Source organism: Lampetra planeri, chromosome 41 (genome assembly GCF_965212315.1).
Source record: "Lampetra planeri chromosome 41, kcLamPlan1.2.h2, whole genome shotgun sequence".
Lineage (NCBI taxonomy): Eukaryota > Metazoa > Chordata > Hyperoartia > Petromyzontiformes > Petromyzontidae > Lampetra > Lampetra planeri.
The window spans coordinates 1,578,398-1,594,394 of NC_136147.1; the positions used below are offsets into that span (position 1 = coordinate 1,578,398).

Genomic DNA, 15,997 nt, shown 5'->3' on the forward strand with positions numbered 1-15,997 from the left:
GCTCAGCTTCTCTGACCTCTGAGTCACCCGGCCACTTTGTCATTCCACTGCTGGATGAAGGCCTCCCCATGCCAAGCCGGTCATGGGAGTTGTTGTTTGACCATACTTTACCACCTGCCACTCATGTAATGTTCACTGAACACTCTTCACTAAATATGCGACTGTTGGCATTCCTACAGAGAGAGATAGAGTGCAGGCCGGAACACCATGAGTTTCAGAAAACACGCGGAAATGTGTACACAACGCGCTCGGCATTTTGGGTACTATGAAAAAAAAATCGTCAATTTCTGACGGAGTGCATTGTGGTCCTCGTGTCTTAACATCACCACGAGAATAATTTCGAGCGAAAGTGACACCGACGAACAACAGGCAGCAACGATGCAGTGAGGGACATCCGTGGAGCGGTCTCGTCATTGTTCGGACTCATCATCACGGTGCAGTCGCCAATGCTCGCCGCTGCACCAGGGCTCAACGTTTGTGTTCGTTTGACCACGCGGTTCGTTGCAATTGATGCAGCCAGGAGAACCGAGATTGACGAAGGAGCACACGAACGCCCTGTGCGTCCGCACATGCAGAACCGTCCCTAGACCTTTGGGGGCCCTAAGCAAAATTTGGTTGGAGGCCCCTTTGATGTATGATTTTTTTCACCCACTAGCTAGCAGTGACTCTAGGGGGCCCTCTGCTGGCCACGGGGCCCTTTGCAATTGCAAGGGTCGCTTAGTGGCTGGGCCGGCTCTGCGCACATGTTTACATGTTCGATTCATGTCCTTTTGAATCGCTTGGCGAGAAAATTCCCCATCGGGATGCATTCACTTCTGTCCGGCGAGTCGTGAGTGGCCGCATTCCAATGGGCAAATACGTCGTTTTAAATTGGCAAACAAACTCAGCACATTCTTCGGTAGCATTGCATCTAAAGGAAAAGTGCAGGGCTGTATATCATAGCCAAGGTTCCAAGCGATAGTAGTTTGTTTTTATCTATTGATCAATCTCTCTACCCTCTCTCCCCTTAAGAAGCACCACTGCCATAAATGTAATTATTTTATACGGAAGACTTATTTATGAATATGCTTCCTGTGTTCTTTTTGCATTGAAGTCTGATGTTCAATCCCATTTGGTTGTCACTCACGCAAGACGAGCCGGTCGGTTATGTTAGTGTGTGCTTGTGCGTGTGTGTGTGCGCGCGCGTGTGTGTGTGCGTGTGTGTGTGGCGCCTTCTCGTATGTGTGGCAAGTCGCTTGCACCTCTGCCGCCCCAAGTGAAATCGTTATCAATATTGGCCAGCCACCCCTGGTCAACGACGAATCGCTTAACGACGGGCCTCCATAGAGCCCAATGTGTAGTGTATAGTGCAGTGTATAGTAGTGTATAGTGTAGTGTATAGTAGTGTATAGTAGTTTATAGTGTAGTGTATAGTAGTGTATAGTGTAGTGTATAGTAGTGTATAGTATAGTGTATAGTGTAGTGTATAGTAGTGTATAGTGTAGTGTATAGTGTAGTGTATAGTGTAGTATATAGTGTAGTGTATTGTAGTGTATAGTGTAGTGTATAGTGTAGTGTATAGTGTAGTGTATAGTGTAGTGTAGTGTGTAGTGTATAGTGTAGTGTATAGTGTAGTGTAGTGTGTAGTGTATAGTGTAGTGTGTAGTGTATAGTGTAGTGTATAGTGTATAGTGTAGTGTAGTGTGTAGTGTATAGTGTAGTGTATAGTGTAGTGTAGTATATAGTAGTGTATAGTGTAGTGTATAGTGTAGTGTATAGTATAGTGTAGTATATAGTAGTGTATAGCGTAGTGTATAGTGTAGTGTGTAGTGTAGTGTATAGTGTAGTGTATAGTAGTGTATAGTATAGTGTATAGTAGTGTATAGTGTAGTGTATAGTGTAGTGCCTCCATAGAGCCCAATCTGTTCGCTGACCATTCCCCTATTAACGACGGGGCTGTTTTAGGTACCATAAATATTAATTCATGCATTGATCAACAGTGTTTTATTAAATGTTACGTGTTAACAATGTTGTTAGCATCTTTGTGTATTAATATCCATTGTTTAAATATTCTAAAGTACGTTTTTTTGGGGGGGTGAAAAATGGTAACTTTCGATGCTCAGCCTTGAACATGAATTTCCTCGACTCGCTTAACGACCAAATCACCGAACGACCGGTTTCGTTGAACCAATTATCGTCGTTAAGAGGAGGAGGGGTTCTATTGAACTCACCTGTGCCTTTACACCTGTCGGACCTCCCCTCCGCCCCCACGTGACACCAATTCACAAGAGCAGAGCAGTGTCTGGCGATGTCTAGGCTCAAGTGCACATTTAAAAATATATATTCCTTTCGCCTGCATTGCAGATACTTCAAATTAAAAGTATAGAATAGGCGACGATACGAGCAATGGCTCTTCTTCATAGCACATGTGTCGATAAACAGATTGTGGAAATTAAGTAACGATACACTTACATATAATAATGTACAGCCCTTTGTTAATCCACTGCTGAATGAGGGCCTACTCACACCTTGCTCTCCGTGGGGGTTATTTGACCATACCTCACCACGCTGGCCAGCGCAGCTTGGAACGGGTGCGGAGCAGAGACGAGGGAGCATAGAAGTGCAGTAGAACAACGTTTTGTTAATTATGCACTGCCCTCTGCTACCCACCATGTATATCCACACGACATGACTTCTCTAATTAATGACGTGTGTATGTATAACTTGTGTCGCAGCGTACTTAGCCAACTGCGCTAATCGCAGCAGCATCCTGTGTTGACCTTTGTCAATCCACTGATGGACAAAATAATTCCCCACAATGTGTCGGCCATATGGGGGTTATTTGACCATACTTCACCATGCTGGTTAGTGCGAGCTTGTAAGGGGGGGGGGGCGGGGGGGGGGGCGGGGGGGGGGACCCAGTAGGAACGGTTTAAATGTCACTCGCCCACTGATTTTAGCCGTGAGTGGGAATCTAACTGCCAGGTTGCTGGGTTTTAGAGAATGCAGTGCGCTAACCACTGCACCACCGCTCCACACTGAAGTTGCCATCCTGAGGAATTCCCGCCGGTTGCTATACAACACAATGCCCAGGCTGCGCCACCAGTCTCCGCCTCGAAATGCAAATACAACCTTGTCCATCGGCCTTTGGGATGTCCAGACCAAATATTATCAAGCATAAATGTGTTCATGGCACCTTTTCGCCAGTATAAAAACAAAAGTTAAAACATCAAATAGATACATTCTGCAAGTCATCAAGTCTGCATCAACCACACGTATGCAAACAAACAAGCTCTGATAATACAGGCAGACTTGATGCTTTTGAAAAAGGTATCTAGTTGATGTTTCTACATCTTAACACCTCTTTCATAACCTATTCTTATTTTACATCAACGGTTTCGACCTTCTGGGTCTCATCAGCAGCGTCATGGGTAATTAAATAAATCTTGATGGATGACCAGATGTTATTGGTAAGGGTGGTACATGTAAAACTCAATGGGACCTCGTTCAATATTGATGGGCGGACACTTTTTTTTAAACTCTGATCAGGCGCAATATACATTCCACTCCTGACTCGGCGGGCATTATGGGCGAGCGCTCCGCGGTTGCCCACGGAATATCAATGCGTCGCCTCCGCCACGTGGAACGTGTTAATAACCTCTCTCTCGCTGCGCTCCCATCGATCGGGCTACACTTATTTAAATACTGTCCAGAGGTACCCGGCGCTGATTGCCACAGACAGCGAAACTGATAGCGGGAGCCTGGCTCTCTACCGTCGCTGCATTCCCCGTCCCCCCACCTCCTCTTTTTTTAAATCCAAATAAAGTGTTCAGATGCAGCAGACCAGACTGCACAGCAATTGGAATTAAGTCGCGCAGTTGATTGATTCCACACCCGCCGGCCACCCGTGTTGTCCCGCACGCGTGCGTCGAAGAGGAGCCCAAAACACCCCCCAGAGGCCTTCCCGTCGACTCAGGGCCCCCTCTTGCAGGGCCCTTCCACCAGCAGTGGCTCGAGCAAAGCAACTGTGCAGGGCTTGCACCTTTCACTTGTATCGTTGAGGTATTCAGCATCGTAGACTGCTGGGGAAATGCGACGTGACGTACATCCGTTGTGCATAACAGTAAGTATATATTTCGATTTAAAGCTTTCGTGACTGCAGGGATTCATCTTCTTGGTTCTTTCGGTAAAGTCACGTAGAATGGAAATAATAAAATAATAAAAATACAAATAAAACATAATAAAATAATTCTAACTAATTATTTATTTTATTATGTTTTATTTTTATTATTTTATTTTATTATTTCCATTCTACGTGACTTTACCGAAAGAACCAAGAAGAGTAAGTATATACTTAATTAACAAAATGTATCGCCGTACGTCAATCGATTGCCGAACGACTGCTTTACCACGCCGTGTCGGTCGTCATGGAAGTTGTTTGAACCATACTTCACCACACTGCCCAGTGGGTGTTGGATCGTCAAAGCAGATTTGCCCACGAACGTGCCTGGTTCGTCACGCTGTGGCCCCTAGTAGGGGCCGGCACGGCACACGAGGTTGTGGGTGTCCAGCACCACGCCGGGCCACCTTTGTCTCCCCAGTGCTGATGTTTTATAAACACCGCACGCCCCCTGGTATTCATTCATGGGCCGCTTCGACCTATGGGAGGCCCAGTACCGCTTCAATTATATCCGCCATTGTTATTGATCGTGAACGGAAATCGAAACTCGGTTGGTCGGCTTCGCGAGCACAGTGCGCTAGCCACTGCGCCACCGCTCCCCACGCCACTCTTAACGCGCGTGCTGATTTGCCATGGGCGTGCATGTGCGTGGATAGCGAACACGTCTTGCTGCTTCTGCTGCCCATCGCCTCCGAGTGACAAACGCCGCAGTCTGCTCAAACAAGCACTGGCAGATGTGGGCCAGTGGTGGGAATTCCACGCGCACACCGTTCGGCGTTTCACACAGGAGCAGAAGCGACTCTACCTTCCCGTGATCAAGTGTCTGTACGTTGGGCGTCAGGTGAAGTATGAAGGGACTGGGTGTCATGCGGTGACGCAGTGGTTTGGGGTAATGCCCCGAGCTGCAGTTGTCAACCCAGATACCTGCGTTTGATTCCCGACCACGGCTAGCATACATCAGTGGCGAGTGATATTGGAACATGTCATGCCCCCCCCCCATCCTACCTTCCTCCGCCAGTCTGCACTGACCAGAGCGGTGAAGTATGGTCAAACAGTACCCATCAGGAACGCGGCGTGGGGAGGCTTTAATCCAGCAGTGTATTGACAAGCGATTGTAACCCGCTGTGTTGGCAGTGATGTGCAGCCGCGCTAATAATTCACACTGCCTCATATCTGAATATATAGTGGTAGGCTGACGTTTTGGAAAACCACCCTTTTTCAGAGTAGATTTTTGTTCCGAGATGAATAACAGCAAGAGTTTTAGACGTGTCCAGTAAAGTGAAATCGAATTATCAATGCTTCCTTGAGTTATTTTTACAACTCCTCTGTGCGTTAATGTCATCCCGCAGTGGGTTGATCTTGGCTTGTTTGGTAATAGCGAATGCGAAACGCCGTAAATCACCTCAAACACGAGTTAGCAATTTTTCTTAACACTTCACTAATTTTCAGAGAAGGGGGGGGGGACTTTTGCCGATGAGACATCGTGAGTGTGAGTGCCGCCGCACCACGTGAAGCCACTGTGGGGTTTGACAGCACGACGATGATGATGACGATGATACGATGATGACGATGATGAAGATGACGACGATGACGACGATGATGATGACGACGACGATGATACGATGATGACGATGATGAAGATGACGACGATGACGACGATGATGATGACGACGACGATGATACGATGATGACGATGATCACGATGATGACGATGACGGAGGTTAACAAGGTTCCGCCAGTGGCCCGCGGGCCTTGCGACGAAGAACACCGCTCGACCGAAGCGCTTCCTCCAGCGTCTCACCTGGAACTGGAGACGATTCATCTTTGGGGGGGTGGCGGGGTGGCGCAACTGCATAAGGGCCCGTTTTGCCTCCGGGGTGACTACAGCGGAGCAATCGTTCAAGCAGCCTGTGCAGAATGCAGCACATATCATCGTCTGGCTGTGCTTGGGGCAAGCACTCCTTTTAGGCAAGCAGCCAACTCGGTGCGGGCAGCGTGATCTTATCGTCAGGGACGTCCGCCGGCTTTTGGCGAGCCATCAAACAACGACGGTCACGACATCGCCCGCTCGAGCCGATATTAGGAAGCCGCTCCAACTGTGCACGTTTAAAATTGCCTCGATTGAAGACCACATATCTTCTTCAACTGCTTTTTGTGCTTAGTTGTTATGCCCTACCCACCTTCAATTGGCACGGTTGGCTACGTACGGTGCGAAAGAAGTTCAACATACACACGGTACATGCATAAACCGGAAGTATTGCATCTGACACCGTGGCGTCGAAGCGCCCCCCCCAAAGTGCAGGGCCCGGGGCGTTCGGCCCGTTTCGCCCTCCCCTAGGGACGGCTCTGACTCTAGTTACATAAATCGTGTTGAGCGGTGGGGGGCTTTGTCTGTGGCATCATCCAAGGGACTGAACGCGAGAGAACGTCAAGTGATGAGTTGGAGCAATTCAATCAACCCGTGTGCCAGTCTACTCGGTGGATTTCTTTTCATTTCGCTATTATGGGATGGGGCGGCTGCTTTTGGCGAGGCCATCACCCAGCAGTAGATTGGCCATGGCTGCTGCTGATGAGTATTTACACATTCATACTGTATGTACTATACACATATGAGAGGCATGAAGCGTACACTGCATACAAATTAATTTAACATATTGATGATGTTCGTTATTCAATTGGGTTAGACTGCATTGACATCAATTATATCTTCCGATTCATTATGCCCGTAAACCTTACGCACGTTGAACCCTCAGCGTGGTTTGCATGTGGTTAACCCATTCCTTTATCCAATACCTGTGAGCAAATCATACCACCCAGAAGCTAAGCGGGCTTTCAGCCTGGATAGCGCTTGGATGAGTGACCCCAGCACACATGAAACATGCCCTACGTAGGATGCTGTGGGCGCCCGGTGATCAGCAGAGGGTGGCAGTGCAGCAAAAAGCAATTGTTGTACTGCACTATGCTTCTGTGATCCCACGTCTTCTATGCTCCCACCCGCTTTCACTAAAACCCGCCACTGACCGGCGTACGTCAGCTATGGTCAAAATAAAATCACCCCCCCCCCCGCCCCACGACCAGCACGGCGTGGGGAGGCCCTCATCCAGCAGTGGATTGACACACAACGGTGCGATTGCAAATGCAGAACTCTGCCGGGCCATGAGAGAGTTCAAATGCTTACATTCTCACGGGGGTAGTGCATTTCTCGTTGATGTAAAGATGGAAATTCACATTCATATGTCCATGAGATACCTACTGCAGTGTTAACTATAAAAGTACATTACATATTTCAAATTCGCGTGGAGGTACACGATGCGGATTGTTATGTACAACGTAACAGCGGTTAGCGCACTCCGCTACGGTCCCGGCGAGCCGAGTTCGACATCGGTGACGATTATCTGAACCGTTCCTGAAGCCTCCCGTAAGTCGACTCAGCCTTAAATCGAGTAGCTGCTGCGCTGTATAAACATTGGCACTGGGGAGGCAAAGACGGCCGGCCGGCCGGCCGTGGTGTTGGCCACCGACGCCTTCAAACTTTCAAACTAAACCGGGAGCATTACATCTGACGCCGTGACGATCGTTCCGATTCGCCGTACCCTAGGAACGGCTCTGTTGACCACCCTACCCCTTCGCGTACCGTTCCGGCCTTCACATCTACTCTGTTAACAGCACTTGCCCAGCTGTCTGTTTAGGCTATAGGGGGGAGGAGGAGGAGGGGGGTTATATAGAGATGGTAACGACTTGATGGGAGCCTTCATCCATTGGTGGCTAGAGAATGACTACCATGTTGTATTCAAGTCACGCATGGCGCGGTAGGGCTCTGTGGCTATTGAATCGCGGTCTGCTTTGCACACCTGATGACGGGTGCCCGCACCCTCATCTCCCCCCATGGCATCTCCAGCTCATCTCCCCCCATCTCCTCCTCTGGGCCGTGTGTGCAGGCTAGCGAGAGCTTCGTAAACCTACGTGCCGATAAGTTACGGCCCGTTATCAATCACGCGTTCGCCAATAATGTGTCTTAATTGTGGGGGGGGGGGGGGAGACTTTCATCCAGCAGTGGAACAGCTCCTGGTGATCGCGGTGGAATTGTAGCGGTCACGCGATGGGACTATCGGTCATGCGTTCTCTGTTGTCGCTCGCGGGGAGAGTTTGACCATAGGGGCCGTCCATAAATGACATCACGCGATTTTGGACGATTTTTGACCACCCCCCGTCGTCACACGGCGTCACAAAAAGTCAGACCCCCCTCAAATATGACGTCATAAAGCTCTCTCCCCCCCCCCCCCAAATAAAACATGCTTCAAATCGCTTTAAGCTATTGTCATTGTAGTGCGTAATTAATGTGGCGCTGCACTCTGATGTTGTAGGAGAAAACATGTATTAAAAAGTATATTTAATCAAGTAGAACGTGTTGTCTATATTTATTTAAAGTTGCGCATTTTTACTTGACATCACATTTCTCACTCAACCCCCCCCCCTCGTCACACATCGTCACAAATGTCTAACCCCCCCCCCCCCCAGGTGCGTGACGTCATTTATGGACGGCCCCATACTTTTCCACAACGTCCACTCGCACGGAGGGAGACATTGCTTCGGGTGGCTTCAGGCGACACTCGCCGCTGAGGTTGTCCGTTGCCGGCAATCGAACTCTTGATTGGCGGATTTCACAGCACGGCACGCTAATCACTACAGCAAATACTGCAGACAAAGATCCCCCATAGAGCCTTCACGGGATGCTGGGGAAAGTGCTGTTAGCGAACGCTTATGGAGGCAGGCGCTGTGTGGGTGGTCAACACCACGCCCGGCCGCCTTTGTCTCCCTCGTGGCGATATTTACTACACGTCGCACCAGGTACTCATTTGAGGCTGAGTCGACCTAGGCGTGGCCCAGGACCGGTTCAGATAATCGTCACCGGTGTTGGCCGTGAGCGGGAATCGAACCCGGGTCGCCAGGTTCGTAGAGCAGTGTAGCGCTAACCGCTGCACCACCGCTCCCCACTGCACCAAAGCTCATACATTCAGGTGCTGTGCGCGCTAGGGTATTACATAAGCCGAACACATTTCACGTCATTTAGTTCAATCTGCTCAATAATATCGCGACGCGTATTAAGTGCCACTTAGCAGGCACATTGATCAGCAGACCACGTTTACTACAAACGGTGCACTGGACCGCACCAATGGGTATTGCTGCGCCTGCAGATACAGTCCTTGGTGGTATACTGGTGGCGGGCAGCTTACCCACCCTCGCAGAGACACGGCGAGAATCAATGTTTATTTAGACTGGAGGAATCCGATGAGTTATGAAGCTCTTTGTTTCCCCCCTCCCCCCCCACAGACGGACTTGACTGGGCTGGCTCGGGTATCCGCTGTCCTCAGCAAGATCGTCCAATGCAGTGGCAAGTCAGAGAATGATCTCCTGCAGGAATCAAACCAAGTCGCTGGCGATGCTGCTGCTGCTGCTTTTTACGTTGGCAGTGATGCACAAGCACAATTAACAGAAGACAACTCAACGCATTTGTCAATAACGCTGTGTGGCCTTGGACGCAAAACTGCTATAATAATAGGCGACGTTTCGGGCAACGTCCCTTCGTCGCAAATAAAAGGGTGCATGTGCTATGAAGAAGGGCCATTACCCGAAACGTCGCCTATTGACGAATATGTTGAGTCATTCAGGCTGTGCTCATCTCCCGTTTATAGTCCTGAGCGAGTGGAAGAAAGTCCACATTGCTATGGCAGGCACGAGTCTATCCATGGGACAACCACTGTTGACTTCCCCAGAATGTGGCACTCGTTTATTTTTTTTGTATCAACCTCGGAGTGACGATGAGCTGAGTTCACTCCCCAACCGTATCGTAGCACTCGCCAATCTTCTGCTTGAGAGCCACCAGTTCATTGCTCGGCATCCAAAATAACAAGTCGAGGCTTTTTTGTTGGTTGCGATTTTGGTAAAAAAAAAAAAACTTCAATATTTAAAGAGCCGCAATGCGTATAAATACGAGACCATGGTAATTAATAAGACCCCAGGGCCGGCGCAGGACACGCTGCTGCTGTCGGTAGGACGATGTCGCTCGGCTGGCCTGGGAACGCCTGGGGGAGTCTGTGTATAGTAGTGTATAGTGTAGTGTAGTAGTATATAGTAATGTAGAGCTGGAGTCTGTCGCCAGGGAAAGCGAGATCTGGACCGCCACGACTCAACACGCTGCCGCTGCGACCCTCGCCAGGACGAGCGGACTGAGAAGCGAAGGAACGAAGCAAAGGAACGAAGCGAAGGAGACATTTTAAAAAGCCGCGCGCGGCTCCGAACCCGCAAGGCTGCCAACCCCCGTGAGCTCTCACCGCTGAGCCACGAGGCCGGTTGATGCAGCAGCGCGAGTCACTGGGAATTTGCGTGCTCCCCCATCCGCTGATTCGGGGCGCTCGTTAAAACGGAGACAAACAAACAGCACCGACACGCACGCCAAACAATGTAGCTTGCACGCACGCGCGCACCAACTCCTATCTGCCCACATCTGATCTGCTGGTGAGACCCACAAGCGGTCAAAACTGGCATGGAATGCCGATAGCCTCGAAGATGTGTGTGTGTGTGTTTTGTTTCTTTCGTGTGGATGTCCTTTTATGCACGTGCGGATTACTGTCGCAGTGTGACGGTTAGCGCAAACGGACTTGCTCATTCCGCGGTCGCCCGTTCGATCTCCCGGCGCGGCAGTGGAAGCAATTTTCTAAAATCCCTCCCCGCCCCCACCCAACGATCGCCTTTGTCCACCCAGCAGTACACATTGGTGCTTCGCAGTCGACGGACAGGTGGCGTGTGGTGGGGTGAAGTGTGGGTACTCAGACCTCGTCCAAGGCGTCTGGCCAGCACTGAAGAGTAGGCCGACATACCCTCTTGGTGGGGGGGCTCTCTATAATGAAAGAGCTCCGTCTAGTGGAGGCCATTCCAAGAAATTGCAGGGCTGCGCCTTTATATGTTTTACGTGCATCTAAATGGGGAGGGGGGTGGGTGCCGGATTATTCTACAGGCACAAGTAGCAACAAATGCTACGGGCCCCGCACTTTCAAGGGCCCCGCGCTCAATGCTTTCAAGCTATCAAGTCCGGTTCAGTGATTCTGCACTTGCTCTACAACTATAGTACTATACCGCCTTTCAACTTTTATGAACGACTGGGTATTTAAGGTTAAGGATTTGTCGTATTATCTGGCTGTATATCAAATAGAAAAATACAATGAATTCGCTATGCAAGTTAAACATTTGTTTTTAATATTTATGCTTTATTAATTTTTATTTAGGGCCCATTTATAACATCATATGCTACAGGCCCCGCACGAGCTTAATCCGGCACTGCGTAGAACAATCGTTGTTCACGGAGGAGGAGGAGTGTGGAGAATTGCCGTTTGAGGTACCCTGCAGAAATGCGCCTTCAACAGATCGCGCCACCTCGCTGCGCGGCCTCCCCGTGGCACTGAGTGCATCGCGACGAGAGGAAAGCCACGCGGCTTGTCCCTGACGCCGAATCTCCTCCGATGTGTGTTTCTGGTTTTGTTTTCTGGTTGTACCGCGTGTTGTTCGGCGCGATGTCCGACGTTTCGCTCCACGTGCTGGGAGCTCCTTCGCTTTTTTTTCTTCTTCTGCAGGAATTGCATTTCAGCGGCTGAGTGAGCTTTACTAATTTCAGCTTGAGCCGGTTCGCGAAGTAGAAGATGAAGAAGCTTGAGAAAGCGAAACGTGCAAACATCAATCCGAACGACAATCAGAACCGTGCATTGGTTACCCCTTAAAATGGGCGGAGCGAACAGATTTACAAAAGCCGCAAGTTTGAACCGCAGAACTGAACGATGACAACTGTCCTGGAATAATGATGATGATGATGATAGGGCAAGTGGCGCAGTGGTCAGGGCACTGCAGAGGATGTGTCACGGAATTAGGCGTCACATCAACAGTGCCTCTTGTCGATCCACCGCTGGATGCGAGCCTCCCCATGATGTGTTGTCGCCCCTTGGCCATAATTCACCACAAAACTGGGGATCCCAAGTCACTTCAACGGGTGTCGTGGTGCAGTGCACCGACCACTACGCCACTGCGTCATGCCCCACACGCTACAACCCACGTCGATGTGAGGCCTCCTCTCCACGCCGTGTCGGTCGTGAGGATGGGGAGAGTGGGGAGCAAGAGGAATGTTGACCATACTTCACCATGCTGGTCAGTGCCCCGCGGCGTTGGTGGCTGAGGTTCGTTGAGTACAAAGACCCCCCCCCCACCCCGTATAGCCTTCACAGACTGCTGGGGCAAGTGCTGTTAGCGAGTAGCACCGATGAAGGCTACCGGCACGGCACACGAGGGGGTGTGGGTGGCCAGCAACACGCAGGTCCGCGATGTTGACGGCACCGTACTAGGTGCATCATCTGAGGCTGAGTCGACCTCGTGGTGGGCCAAGGACCGGTTCACGAGAATCGTCACAGGTGTTAACCGTCATCGGAAATCGATGCTCGGATGGCCGGGCACGTAGCGTAGCGCGCTCACCGCGACTACACCACCGCTCCCCATCACACGTGTGCGCGTGCGCGTGTGTGTTGGTGTCGGCGTTCAGTCTTACCTGTCGCCGGCAATGGCTGTCATCGAGTAGATGCTGGCGAACATCGCGGCCAGCGGGAAAAAGTTTTGGAAGCGGCAGTAGGCGGCCCCGTAGTACCACTCATTGTTGATGGCGTACGTGAAGTTGATGAGGGTGTTGAAGGCGGCCGTGGACGCGTCCGAGAAGGCCAGATTGACCAGGAAGTAATTGGTCACCGTGCGCATCTGCTTGTGCGCCAGGATGATCCAGATGACCACGAGGTTGCCCAGTACGGCCACCACCACCTCGGCCGTGTAGGCCAGCGACCAGGCGGCCACCTGCCAGCCCGCCTGCTCGAACTGATTGTCCGTTTCGTTCGAGATGTCATCGTCCATGGAGCCGTTGGCCGCCAAGTGGGGAAACTGGTTCGCGTACGGGCTCGGCGTTGCCGTGCTGTAGTGATGTTGGGAGGTCATGCCGCATGGATTTTGGGGGGTTGACCCGAGGTCACGGCAGATCTTCGACGGCCGAGCGGAGAGACGACGACGCTGGCGTTCTCCGTCGTTAAATCGGCGACAGCTGCAGCAGCGTACGCGACCCGTCGGTTGCCATCTTCCTCGACACGGCTGCGGAGTCTTTTTTTCTGTTCAGAGCAAATGCGCGACGAACGGCAGAGGCCGTGATAGTGGTAAAGTTTTGAATTGCCCTATGTTCTTCCTCGGGCGATGCCGTTAACAAACATCTATGATGGGTGTCCAAGCCCCTTTTCACAGCCCTATTCGAATTCATGCAGCGTGGGACACACAACCTCGTGACAGCTCCTTTTCTCTTCCTCCGCCAAATGGAGCAGAATTCCCCCTCTCTCTCTCTCTCTGTGTGTGTCGAAGATCTAAATCATTGCCCTGGCACTGCGCTGCCCACAGCGACAAACGCACGCAAAACGCTCCGGAGTAAAATCAAAACAGCTCTTTAACTCTCTGCTCTTTGTGATTTTGTTTGTTTGTTTTACCTTGAAAAGGTTGCGAGCGTCTTGCCACGCGGGTGCAGTGTCCACACGGCCACTAACGTCCACACACAGAGGCAAAGATCCCCCGTCTAGCCTTCACTGAATGCTGCGGCAAGTGCTGGGAGCGAGCACACGCGCGCGCACACAATCCCGGCCCTCGAGATGCCCCAGGACTTGCACGGGACACGGCAGGAGCTGACTCGGCACAGGAGGGATGATGATGATGGGGGGGGGAGAGATGAGTTCTCGGCGCGATGTCTCTCTCGATCTCATGTAGCGAGTGCGTTGGCTGCAAGCACGCGTCGACTCACGCACGGAGCGAGCGGCGAGAGGAGACTCGCGCTTTATTCTCTACAGCGCCCCGCCTCCTCCCACCCCCCCGCCCGCCCCACGTCCACACAGACCACCATCACCACCAGCAGTACAGCAGCGGTAGGACGCGTACCCCTCTCTCTCGCTCTCCCTCTCACCACCACCTCCACCCCCGCAGCTCGCCCACTCTTTCCATAAACCACCCCACCCGCTCCCACTTGGGTCTCCGGTTCGTCTCCACCGCGTCCCCCCCCACCCACCCTAGGCACGCGAGCGCATTCGTCACCACAGCGCGAGAGAGAGAGGGGCAGTCTCCACGCTTGTTGCTGGCACGGTCGAGCGATTCCCACTAAATATTTGTTTTATTTGTTAAAACCCGAAAGTTTATTTAGGTCGCACGCTTTGATGATAATGCTGCTGCTGCTGCTGTACACCGACCACGGGAATGAAATAATTCTGACTCGACACAAACGAGCGAAGATGAACGATGCGTTGGTTGGTATTGTAAGAATTGTAGTCATCGTCATCAACAGCAGCAATTCATGTCTATCCACTGCTGGATCTAAGGCCCTTTCCACGCCGTCGACATTCCATCACGGCCCAGTGCTGCTACAACATCCATCTCAGTTCCGAGGAAATACGAGATTATATCCAAGCTCCATCTCCTGCGGTGGCGCGTTTCCCTCCATTGGCTGCAATTCCGTCACCAACTCTTGTCCCCGGACCGCCGTCATCTTGTAGCGATGGACCCCACTCCGAAGCTCCCAAATGACAGTACTCCCACACGGTGAACGGCTTCGATGTGCGTTCTTAGCCCCGGTGTCCGTGTGTGCCTCCTTCTAGCGCTCATCGCAATTCTCAACACCCCTCCCCTCCACCCACCAACATGCATCGTTGCGTTCCACTGCACTGCGTTCGTCCCATCGCACTGGCCAGTTTGGTATCGAGGTTGTGAATGAACGCGTCGATTGCTGCGTGCGCTCCAGCAACCAACCCCGCAGATGACGGCTAAGCCTACAGCTAAATCCACGCGCAAGTTAAACAAAAAACTAAACAAGTGGCCGTACTTTGCACATTCACCTTCGTCACAACAACACGATACATTATCCACAAATTATTTACTTGGGAGTGTAAGTAGCAATCATCGCCCCCCCCACCCACCACCACCACTTGTGTAAAACTTATCATGACCCTCATGAAAAAGAAGTATTGAAAATAGAAATGAACTTGGTGAATTAAATGGTTTGGACATGTCGACCCGTCATATGTGCACACATGTTGACGACGTCCCAACAGTTACACTCGCAGGGCCGTTGAGCGCGCGAGCGCTTTAATGCGAATTCTGGGATGTTGGCGCGGGTAGATGGGGGCTTCAAGCGAGGGCTCTTTTGAACAGGAAGATGATAAGGGGGTGAGTGGGGAGAAGGGGTGGGTTGCGTTATAATTGAATTGTCAGTGGCAGGCGCGGCCAGAAACTGTAGGCAATTGAGAGAGAGAGAGAGGGTGAACCGCAATGTGTAAAGCGATATTCATTCATAATCTCACCGCGCCGTACGAGTGCTGTTCTTTTATACTGCGCTGCCAGATACGACGAACTCTTTTCAGCACCGTATTTTAAACTAATTATCCGGTGGTGCCGCTGGTGGTGGTGGCGGTGCGTTGGCAGTGGTATAAAGAAGCACAGATAAAAATAAAAACAAATCAGCACAATACGTAAGAAACAATATATTTGGTGGCTTTTAGGGAAATGGACCTTATTCATAGCACATGCGATTTTCATTTTTGTCCTTCGCCAAAGAGAACGTCGTAACGATACCATTACATTAAGAATACTGTTATTTTTTATATTTATAAAATAATGCCACCATGACCATCATCAACCATGGTCCATCCACTGCTGCATGAAGACATCTCCAAGCCGCCGCCGTCTATCACGATTCTGCGACGTAATAATCCACTTAGCACCTGCACACGC

The 15,997-nt window shown here is 50.9% G+C and overlaps 1 protein-coding gene across 1 annotated transcript in view; it reads right to left on the reverse strand.

Moving 5' to 3' along the window:
• LOC144731998 (substance-P receptor-like) overlaps positions 1 to 13,741 on the reverse strand; it is a 68,549-nt gene extending 54,808 nt beyond the window's left edge. Inside the window, exon 1 of the mRNA XM_078613181.1 lies at positions 12,747 to 13,741. Within this exon, the coding sequence (XP_078469307.1) occupies positions 12,747 to 13,180 (434 nt within the window). The 5' untranslated portion in view covers positions 13,181 to 13,741. The remainder of the gene's footprint in view (positions 1 to 12,746) is intronic.
• Between the last annotated feature and the right edge of the window lie 2,256 nt (positions 13,742 to 15,997).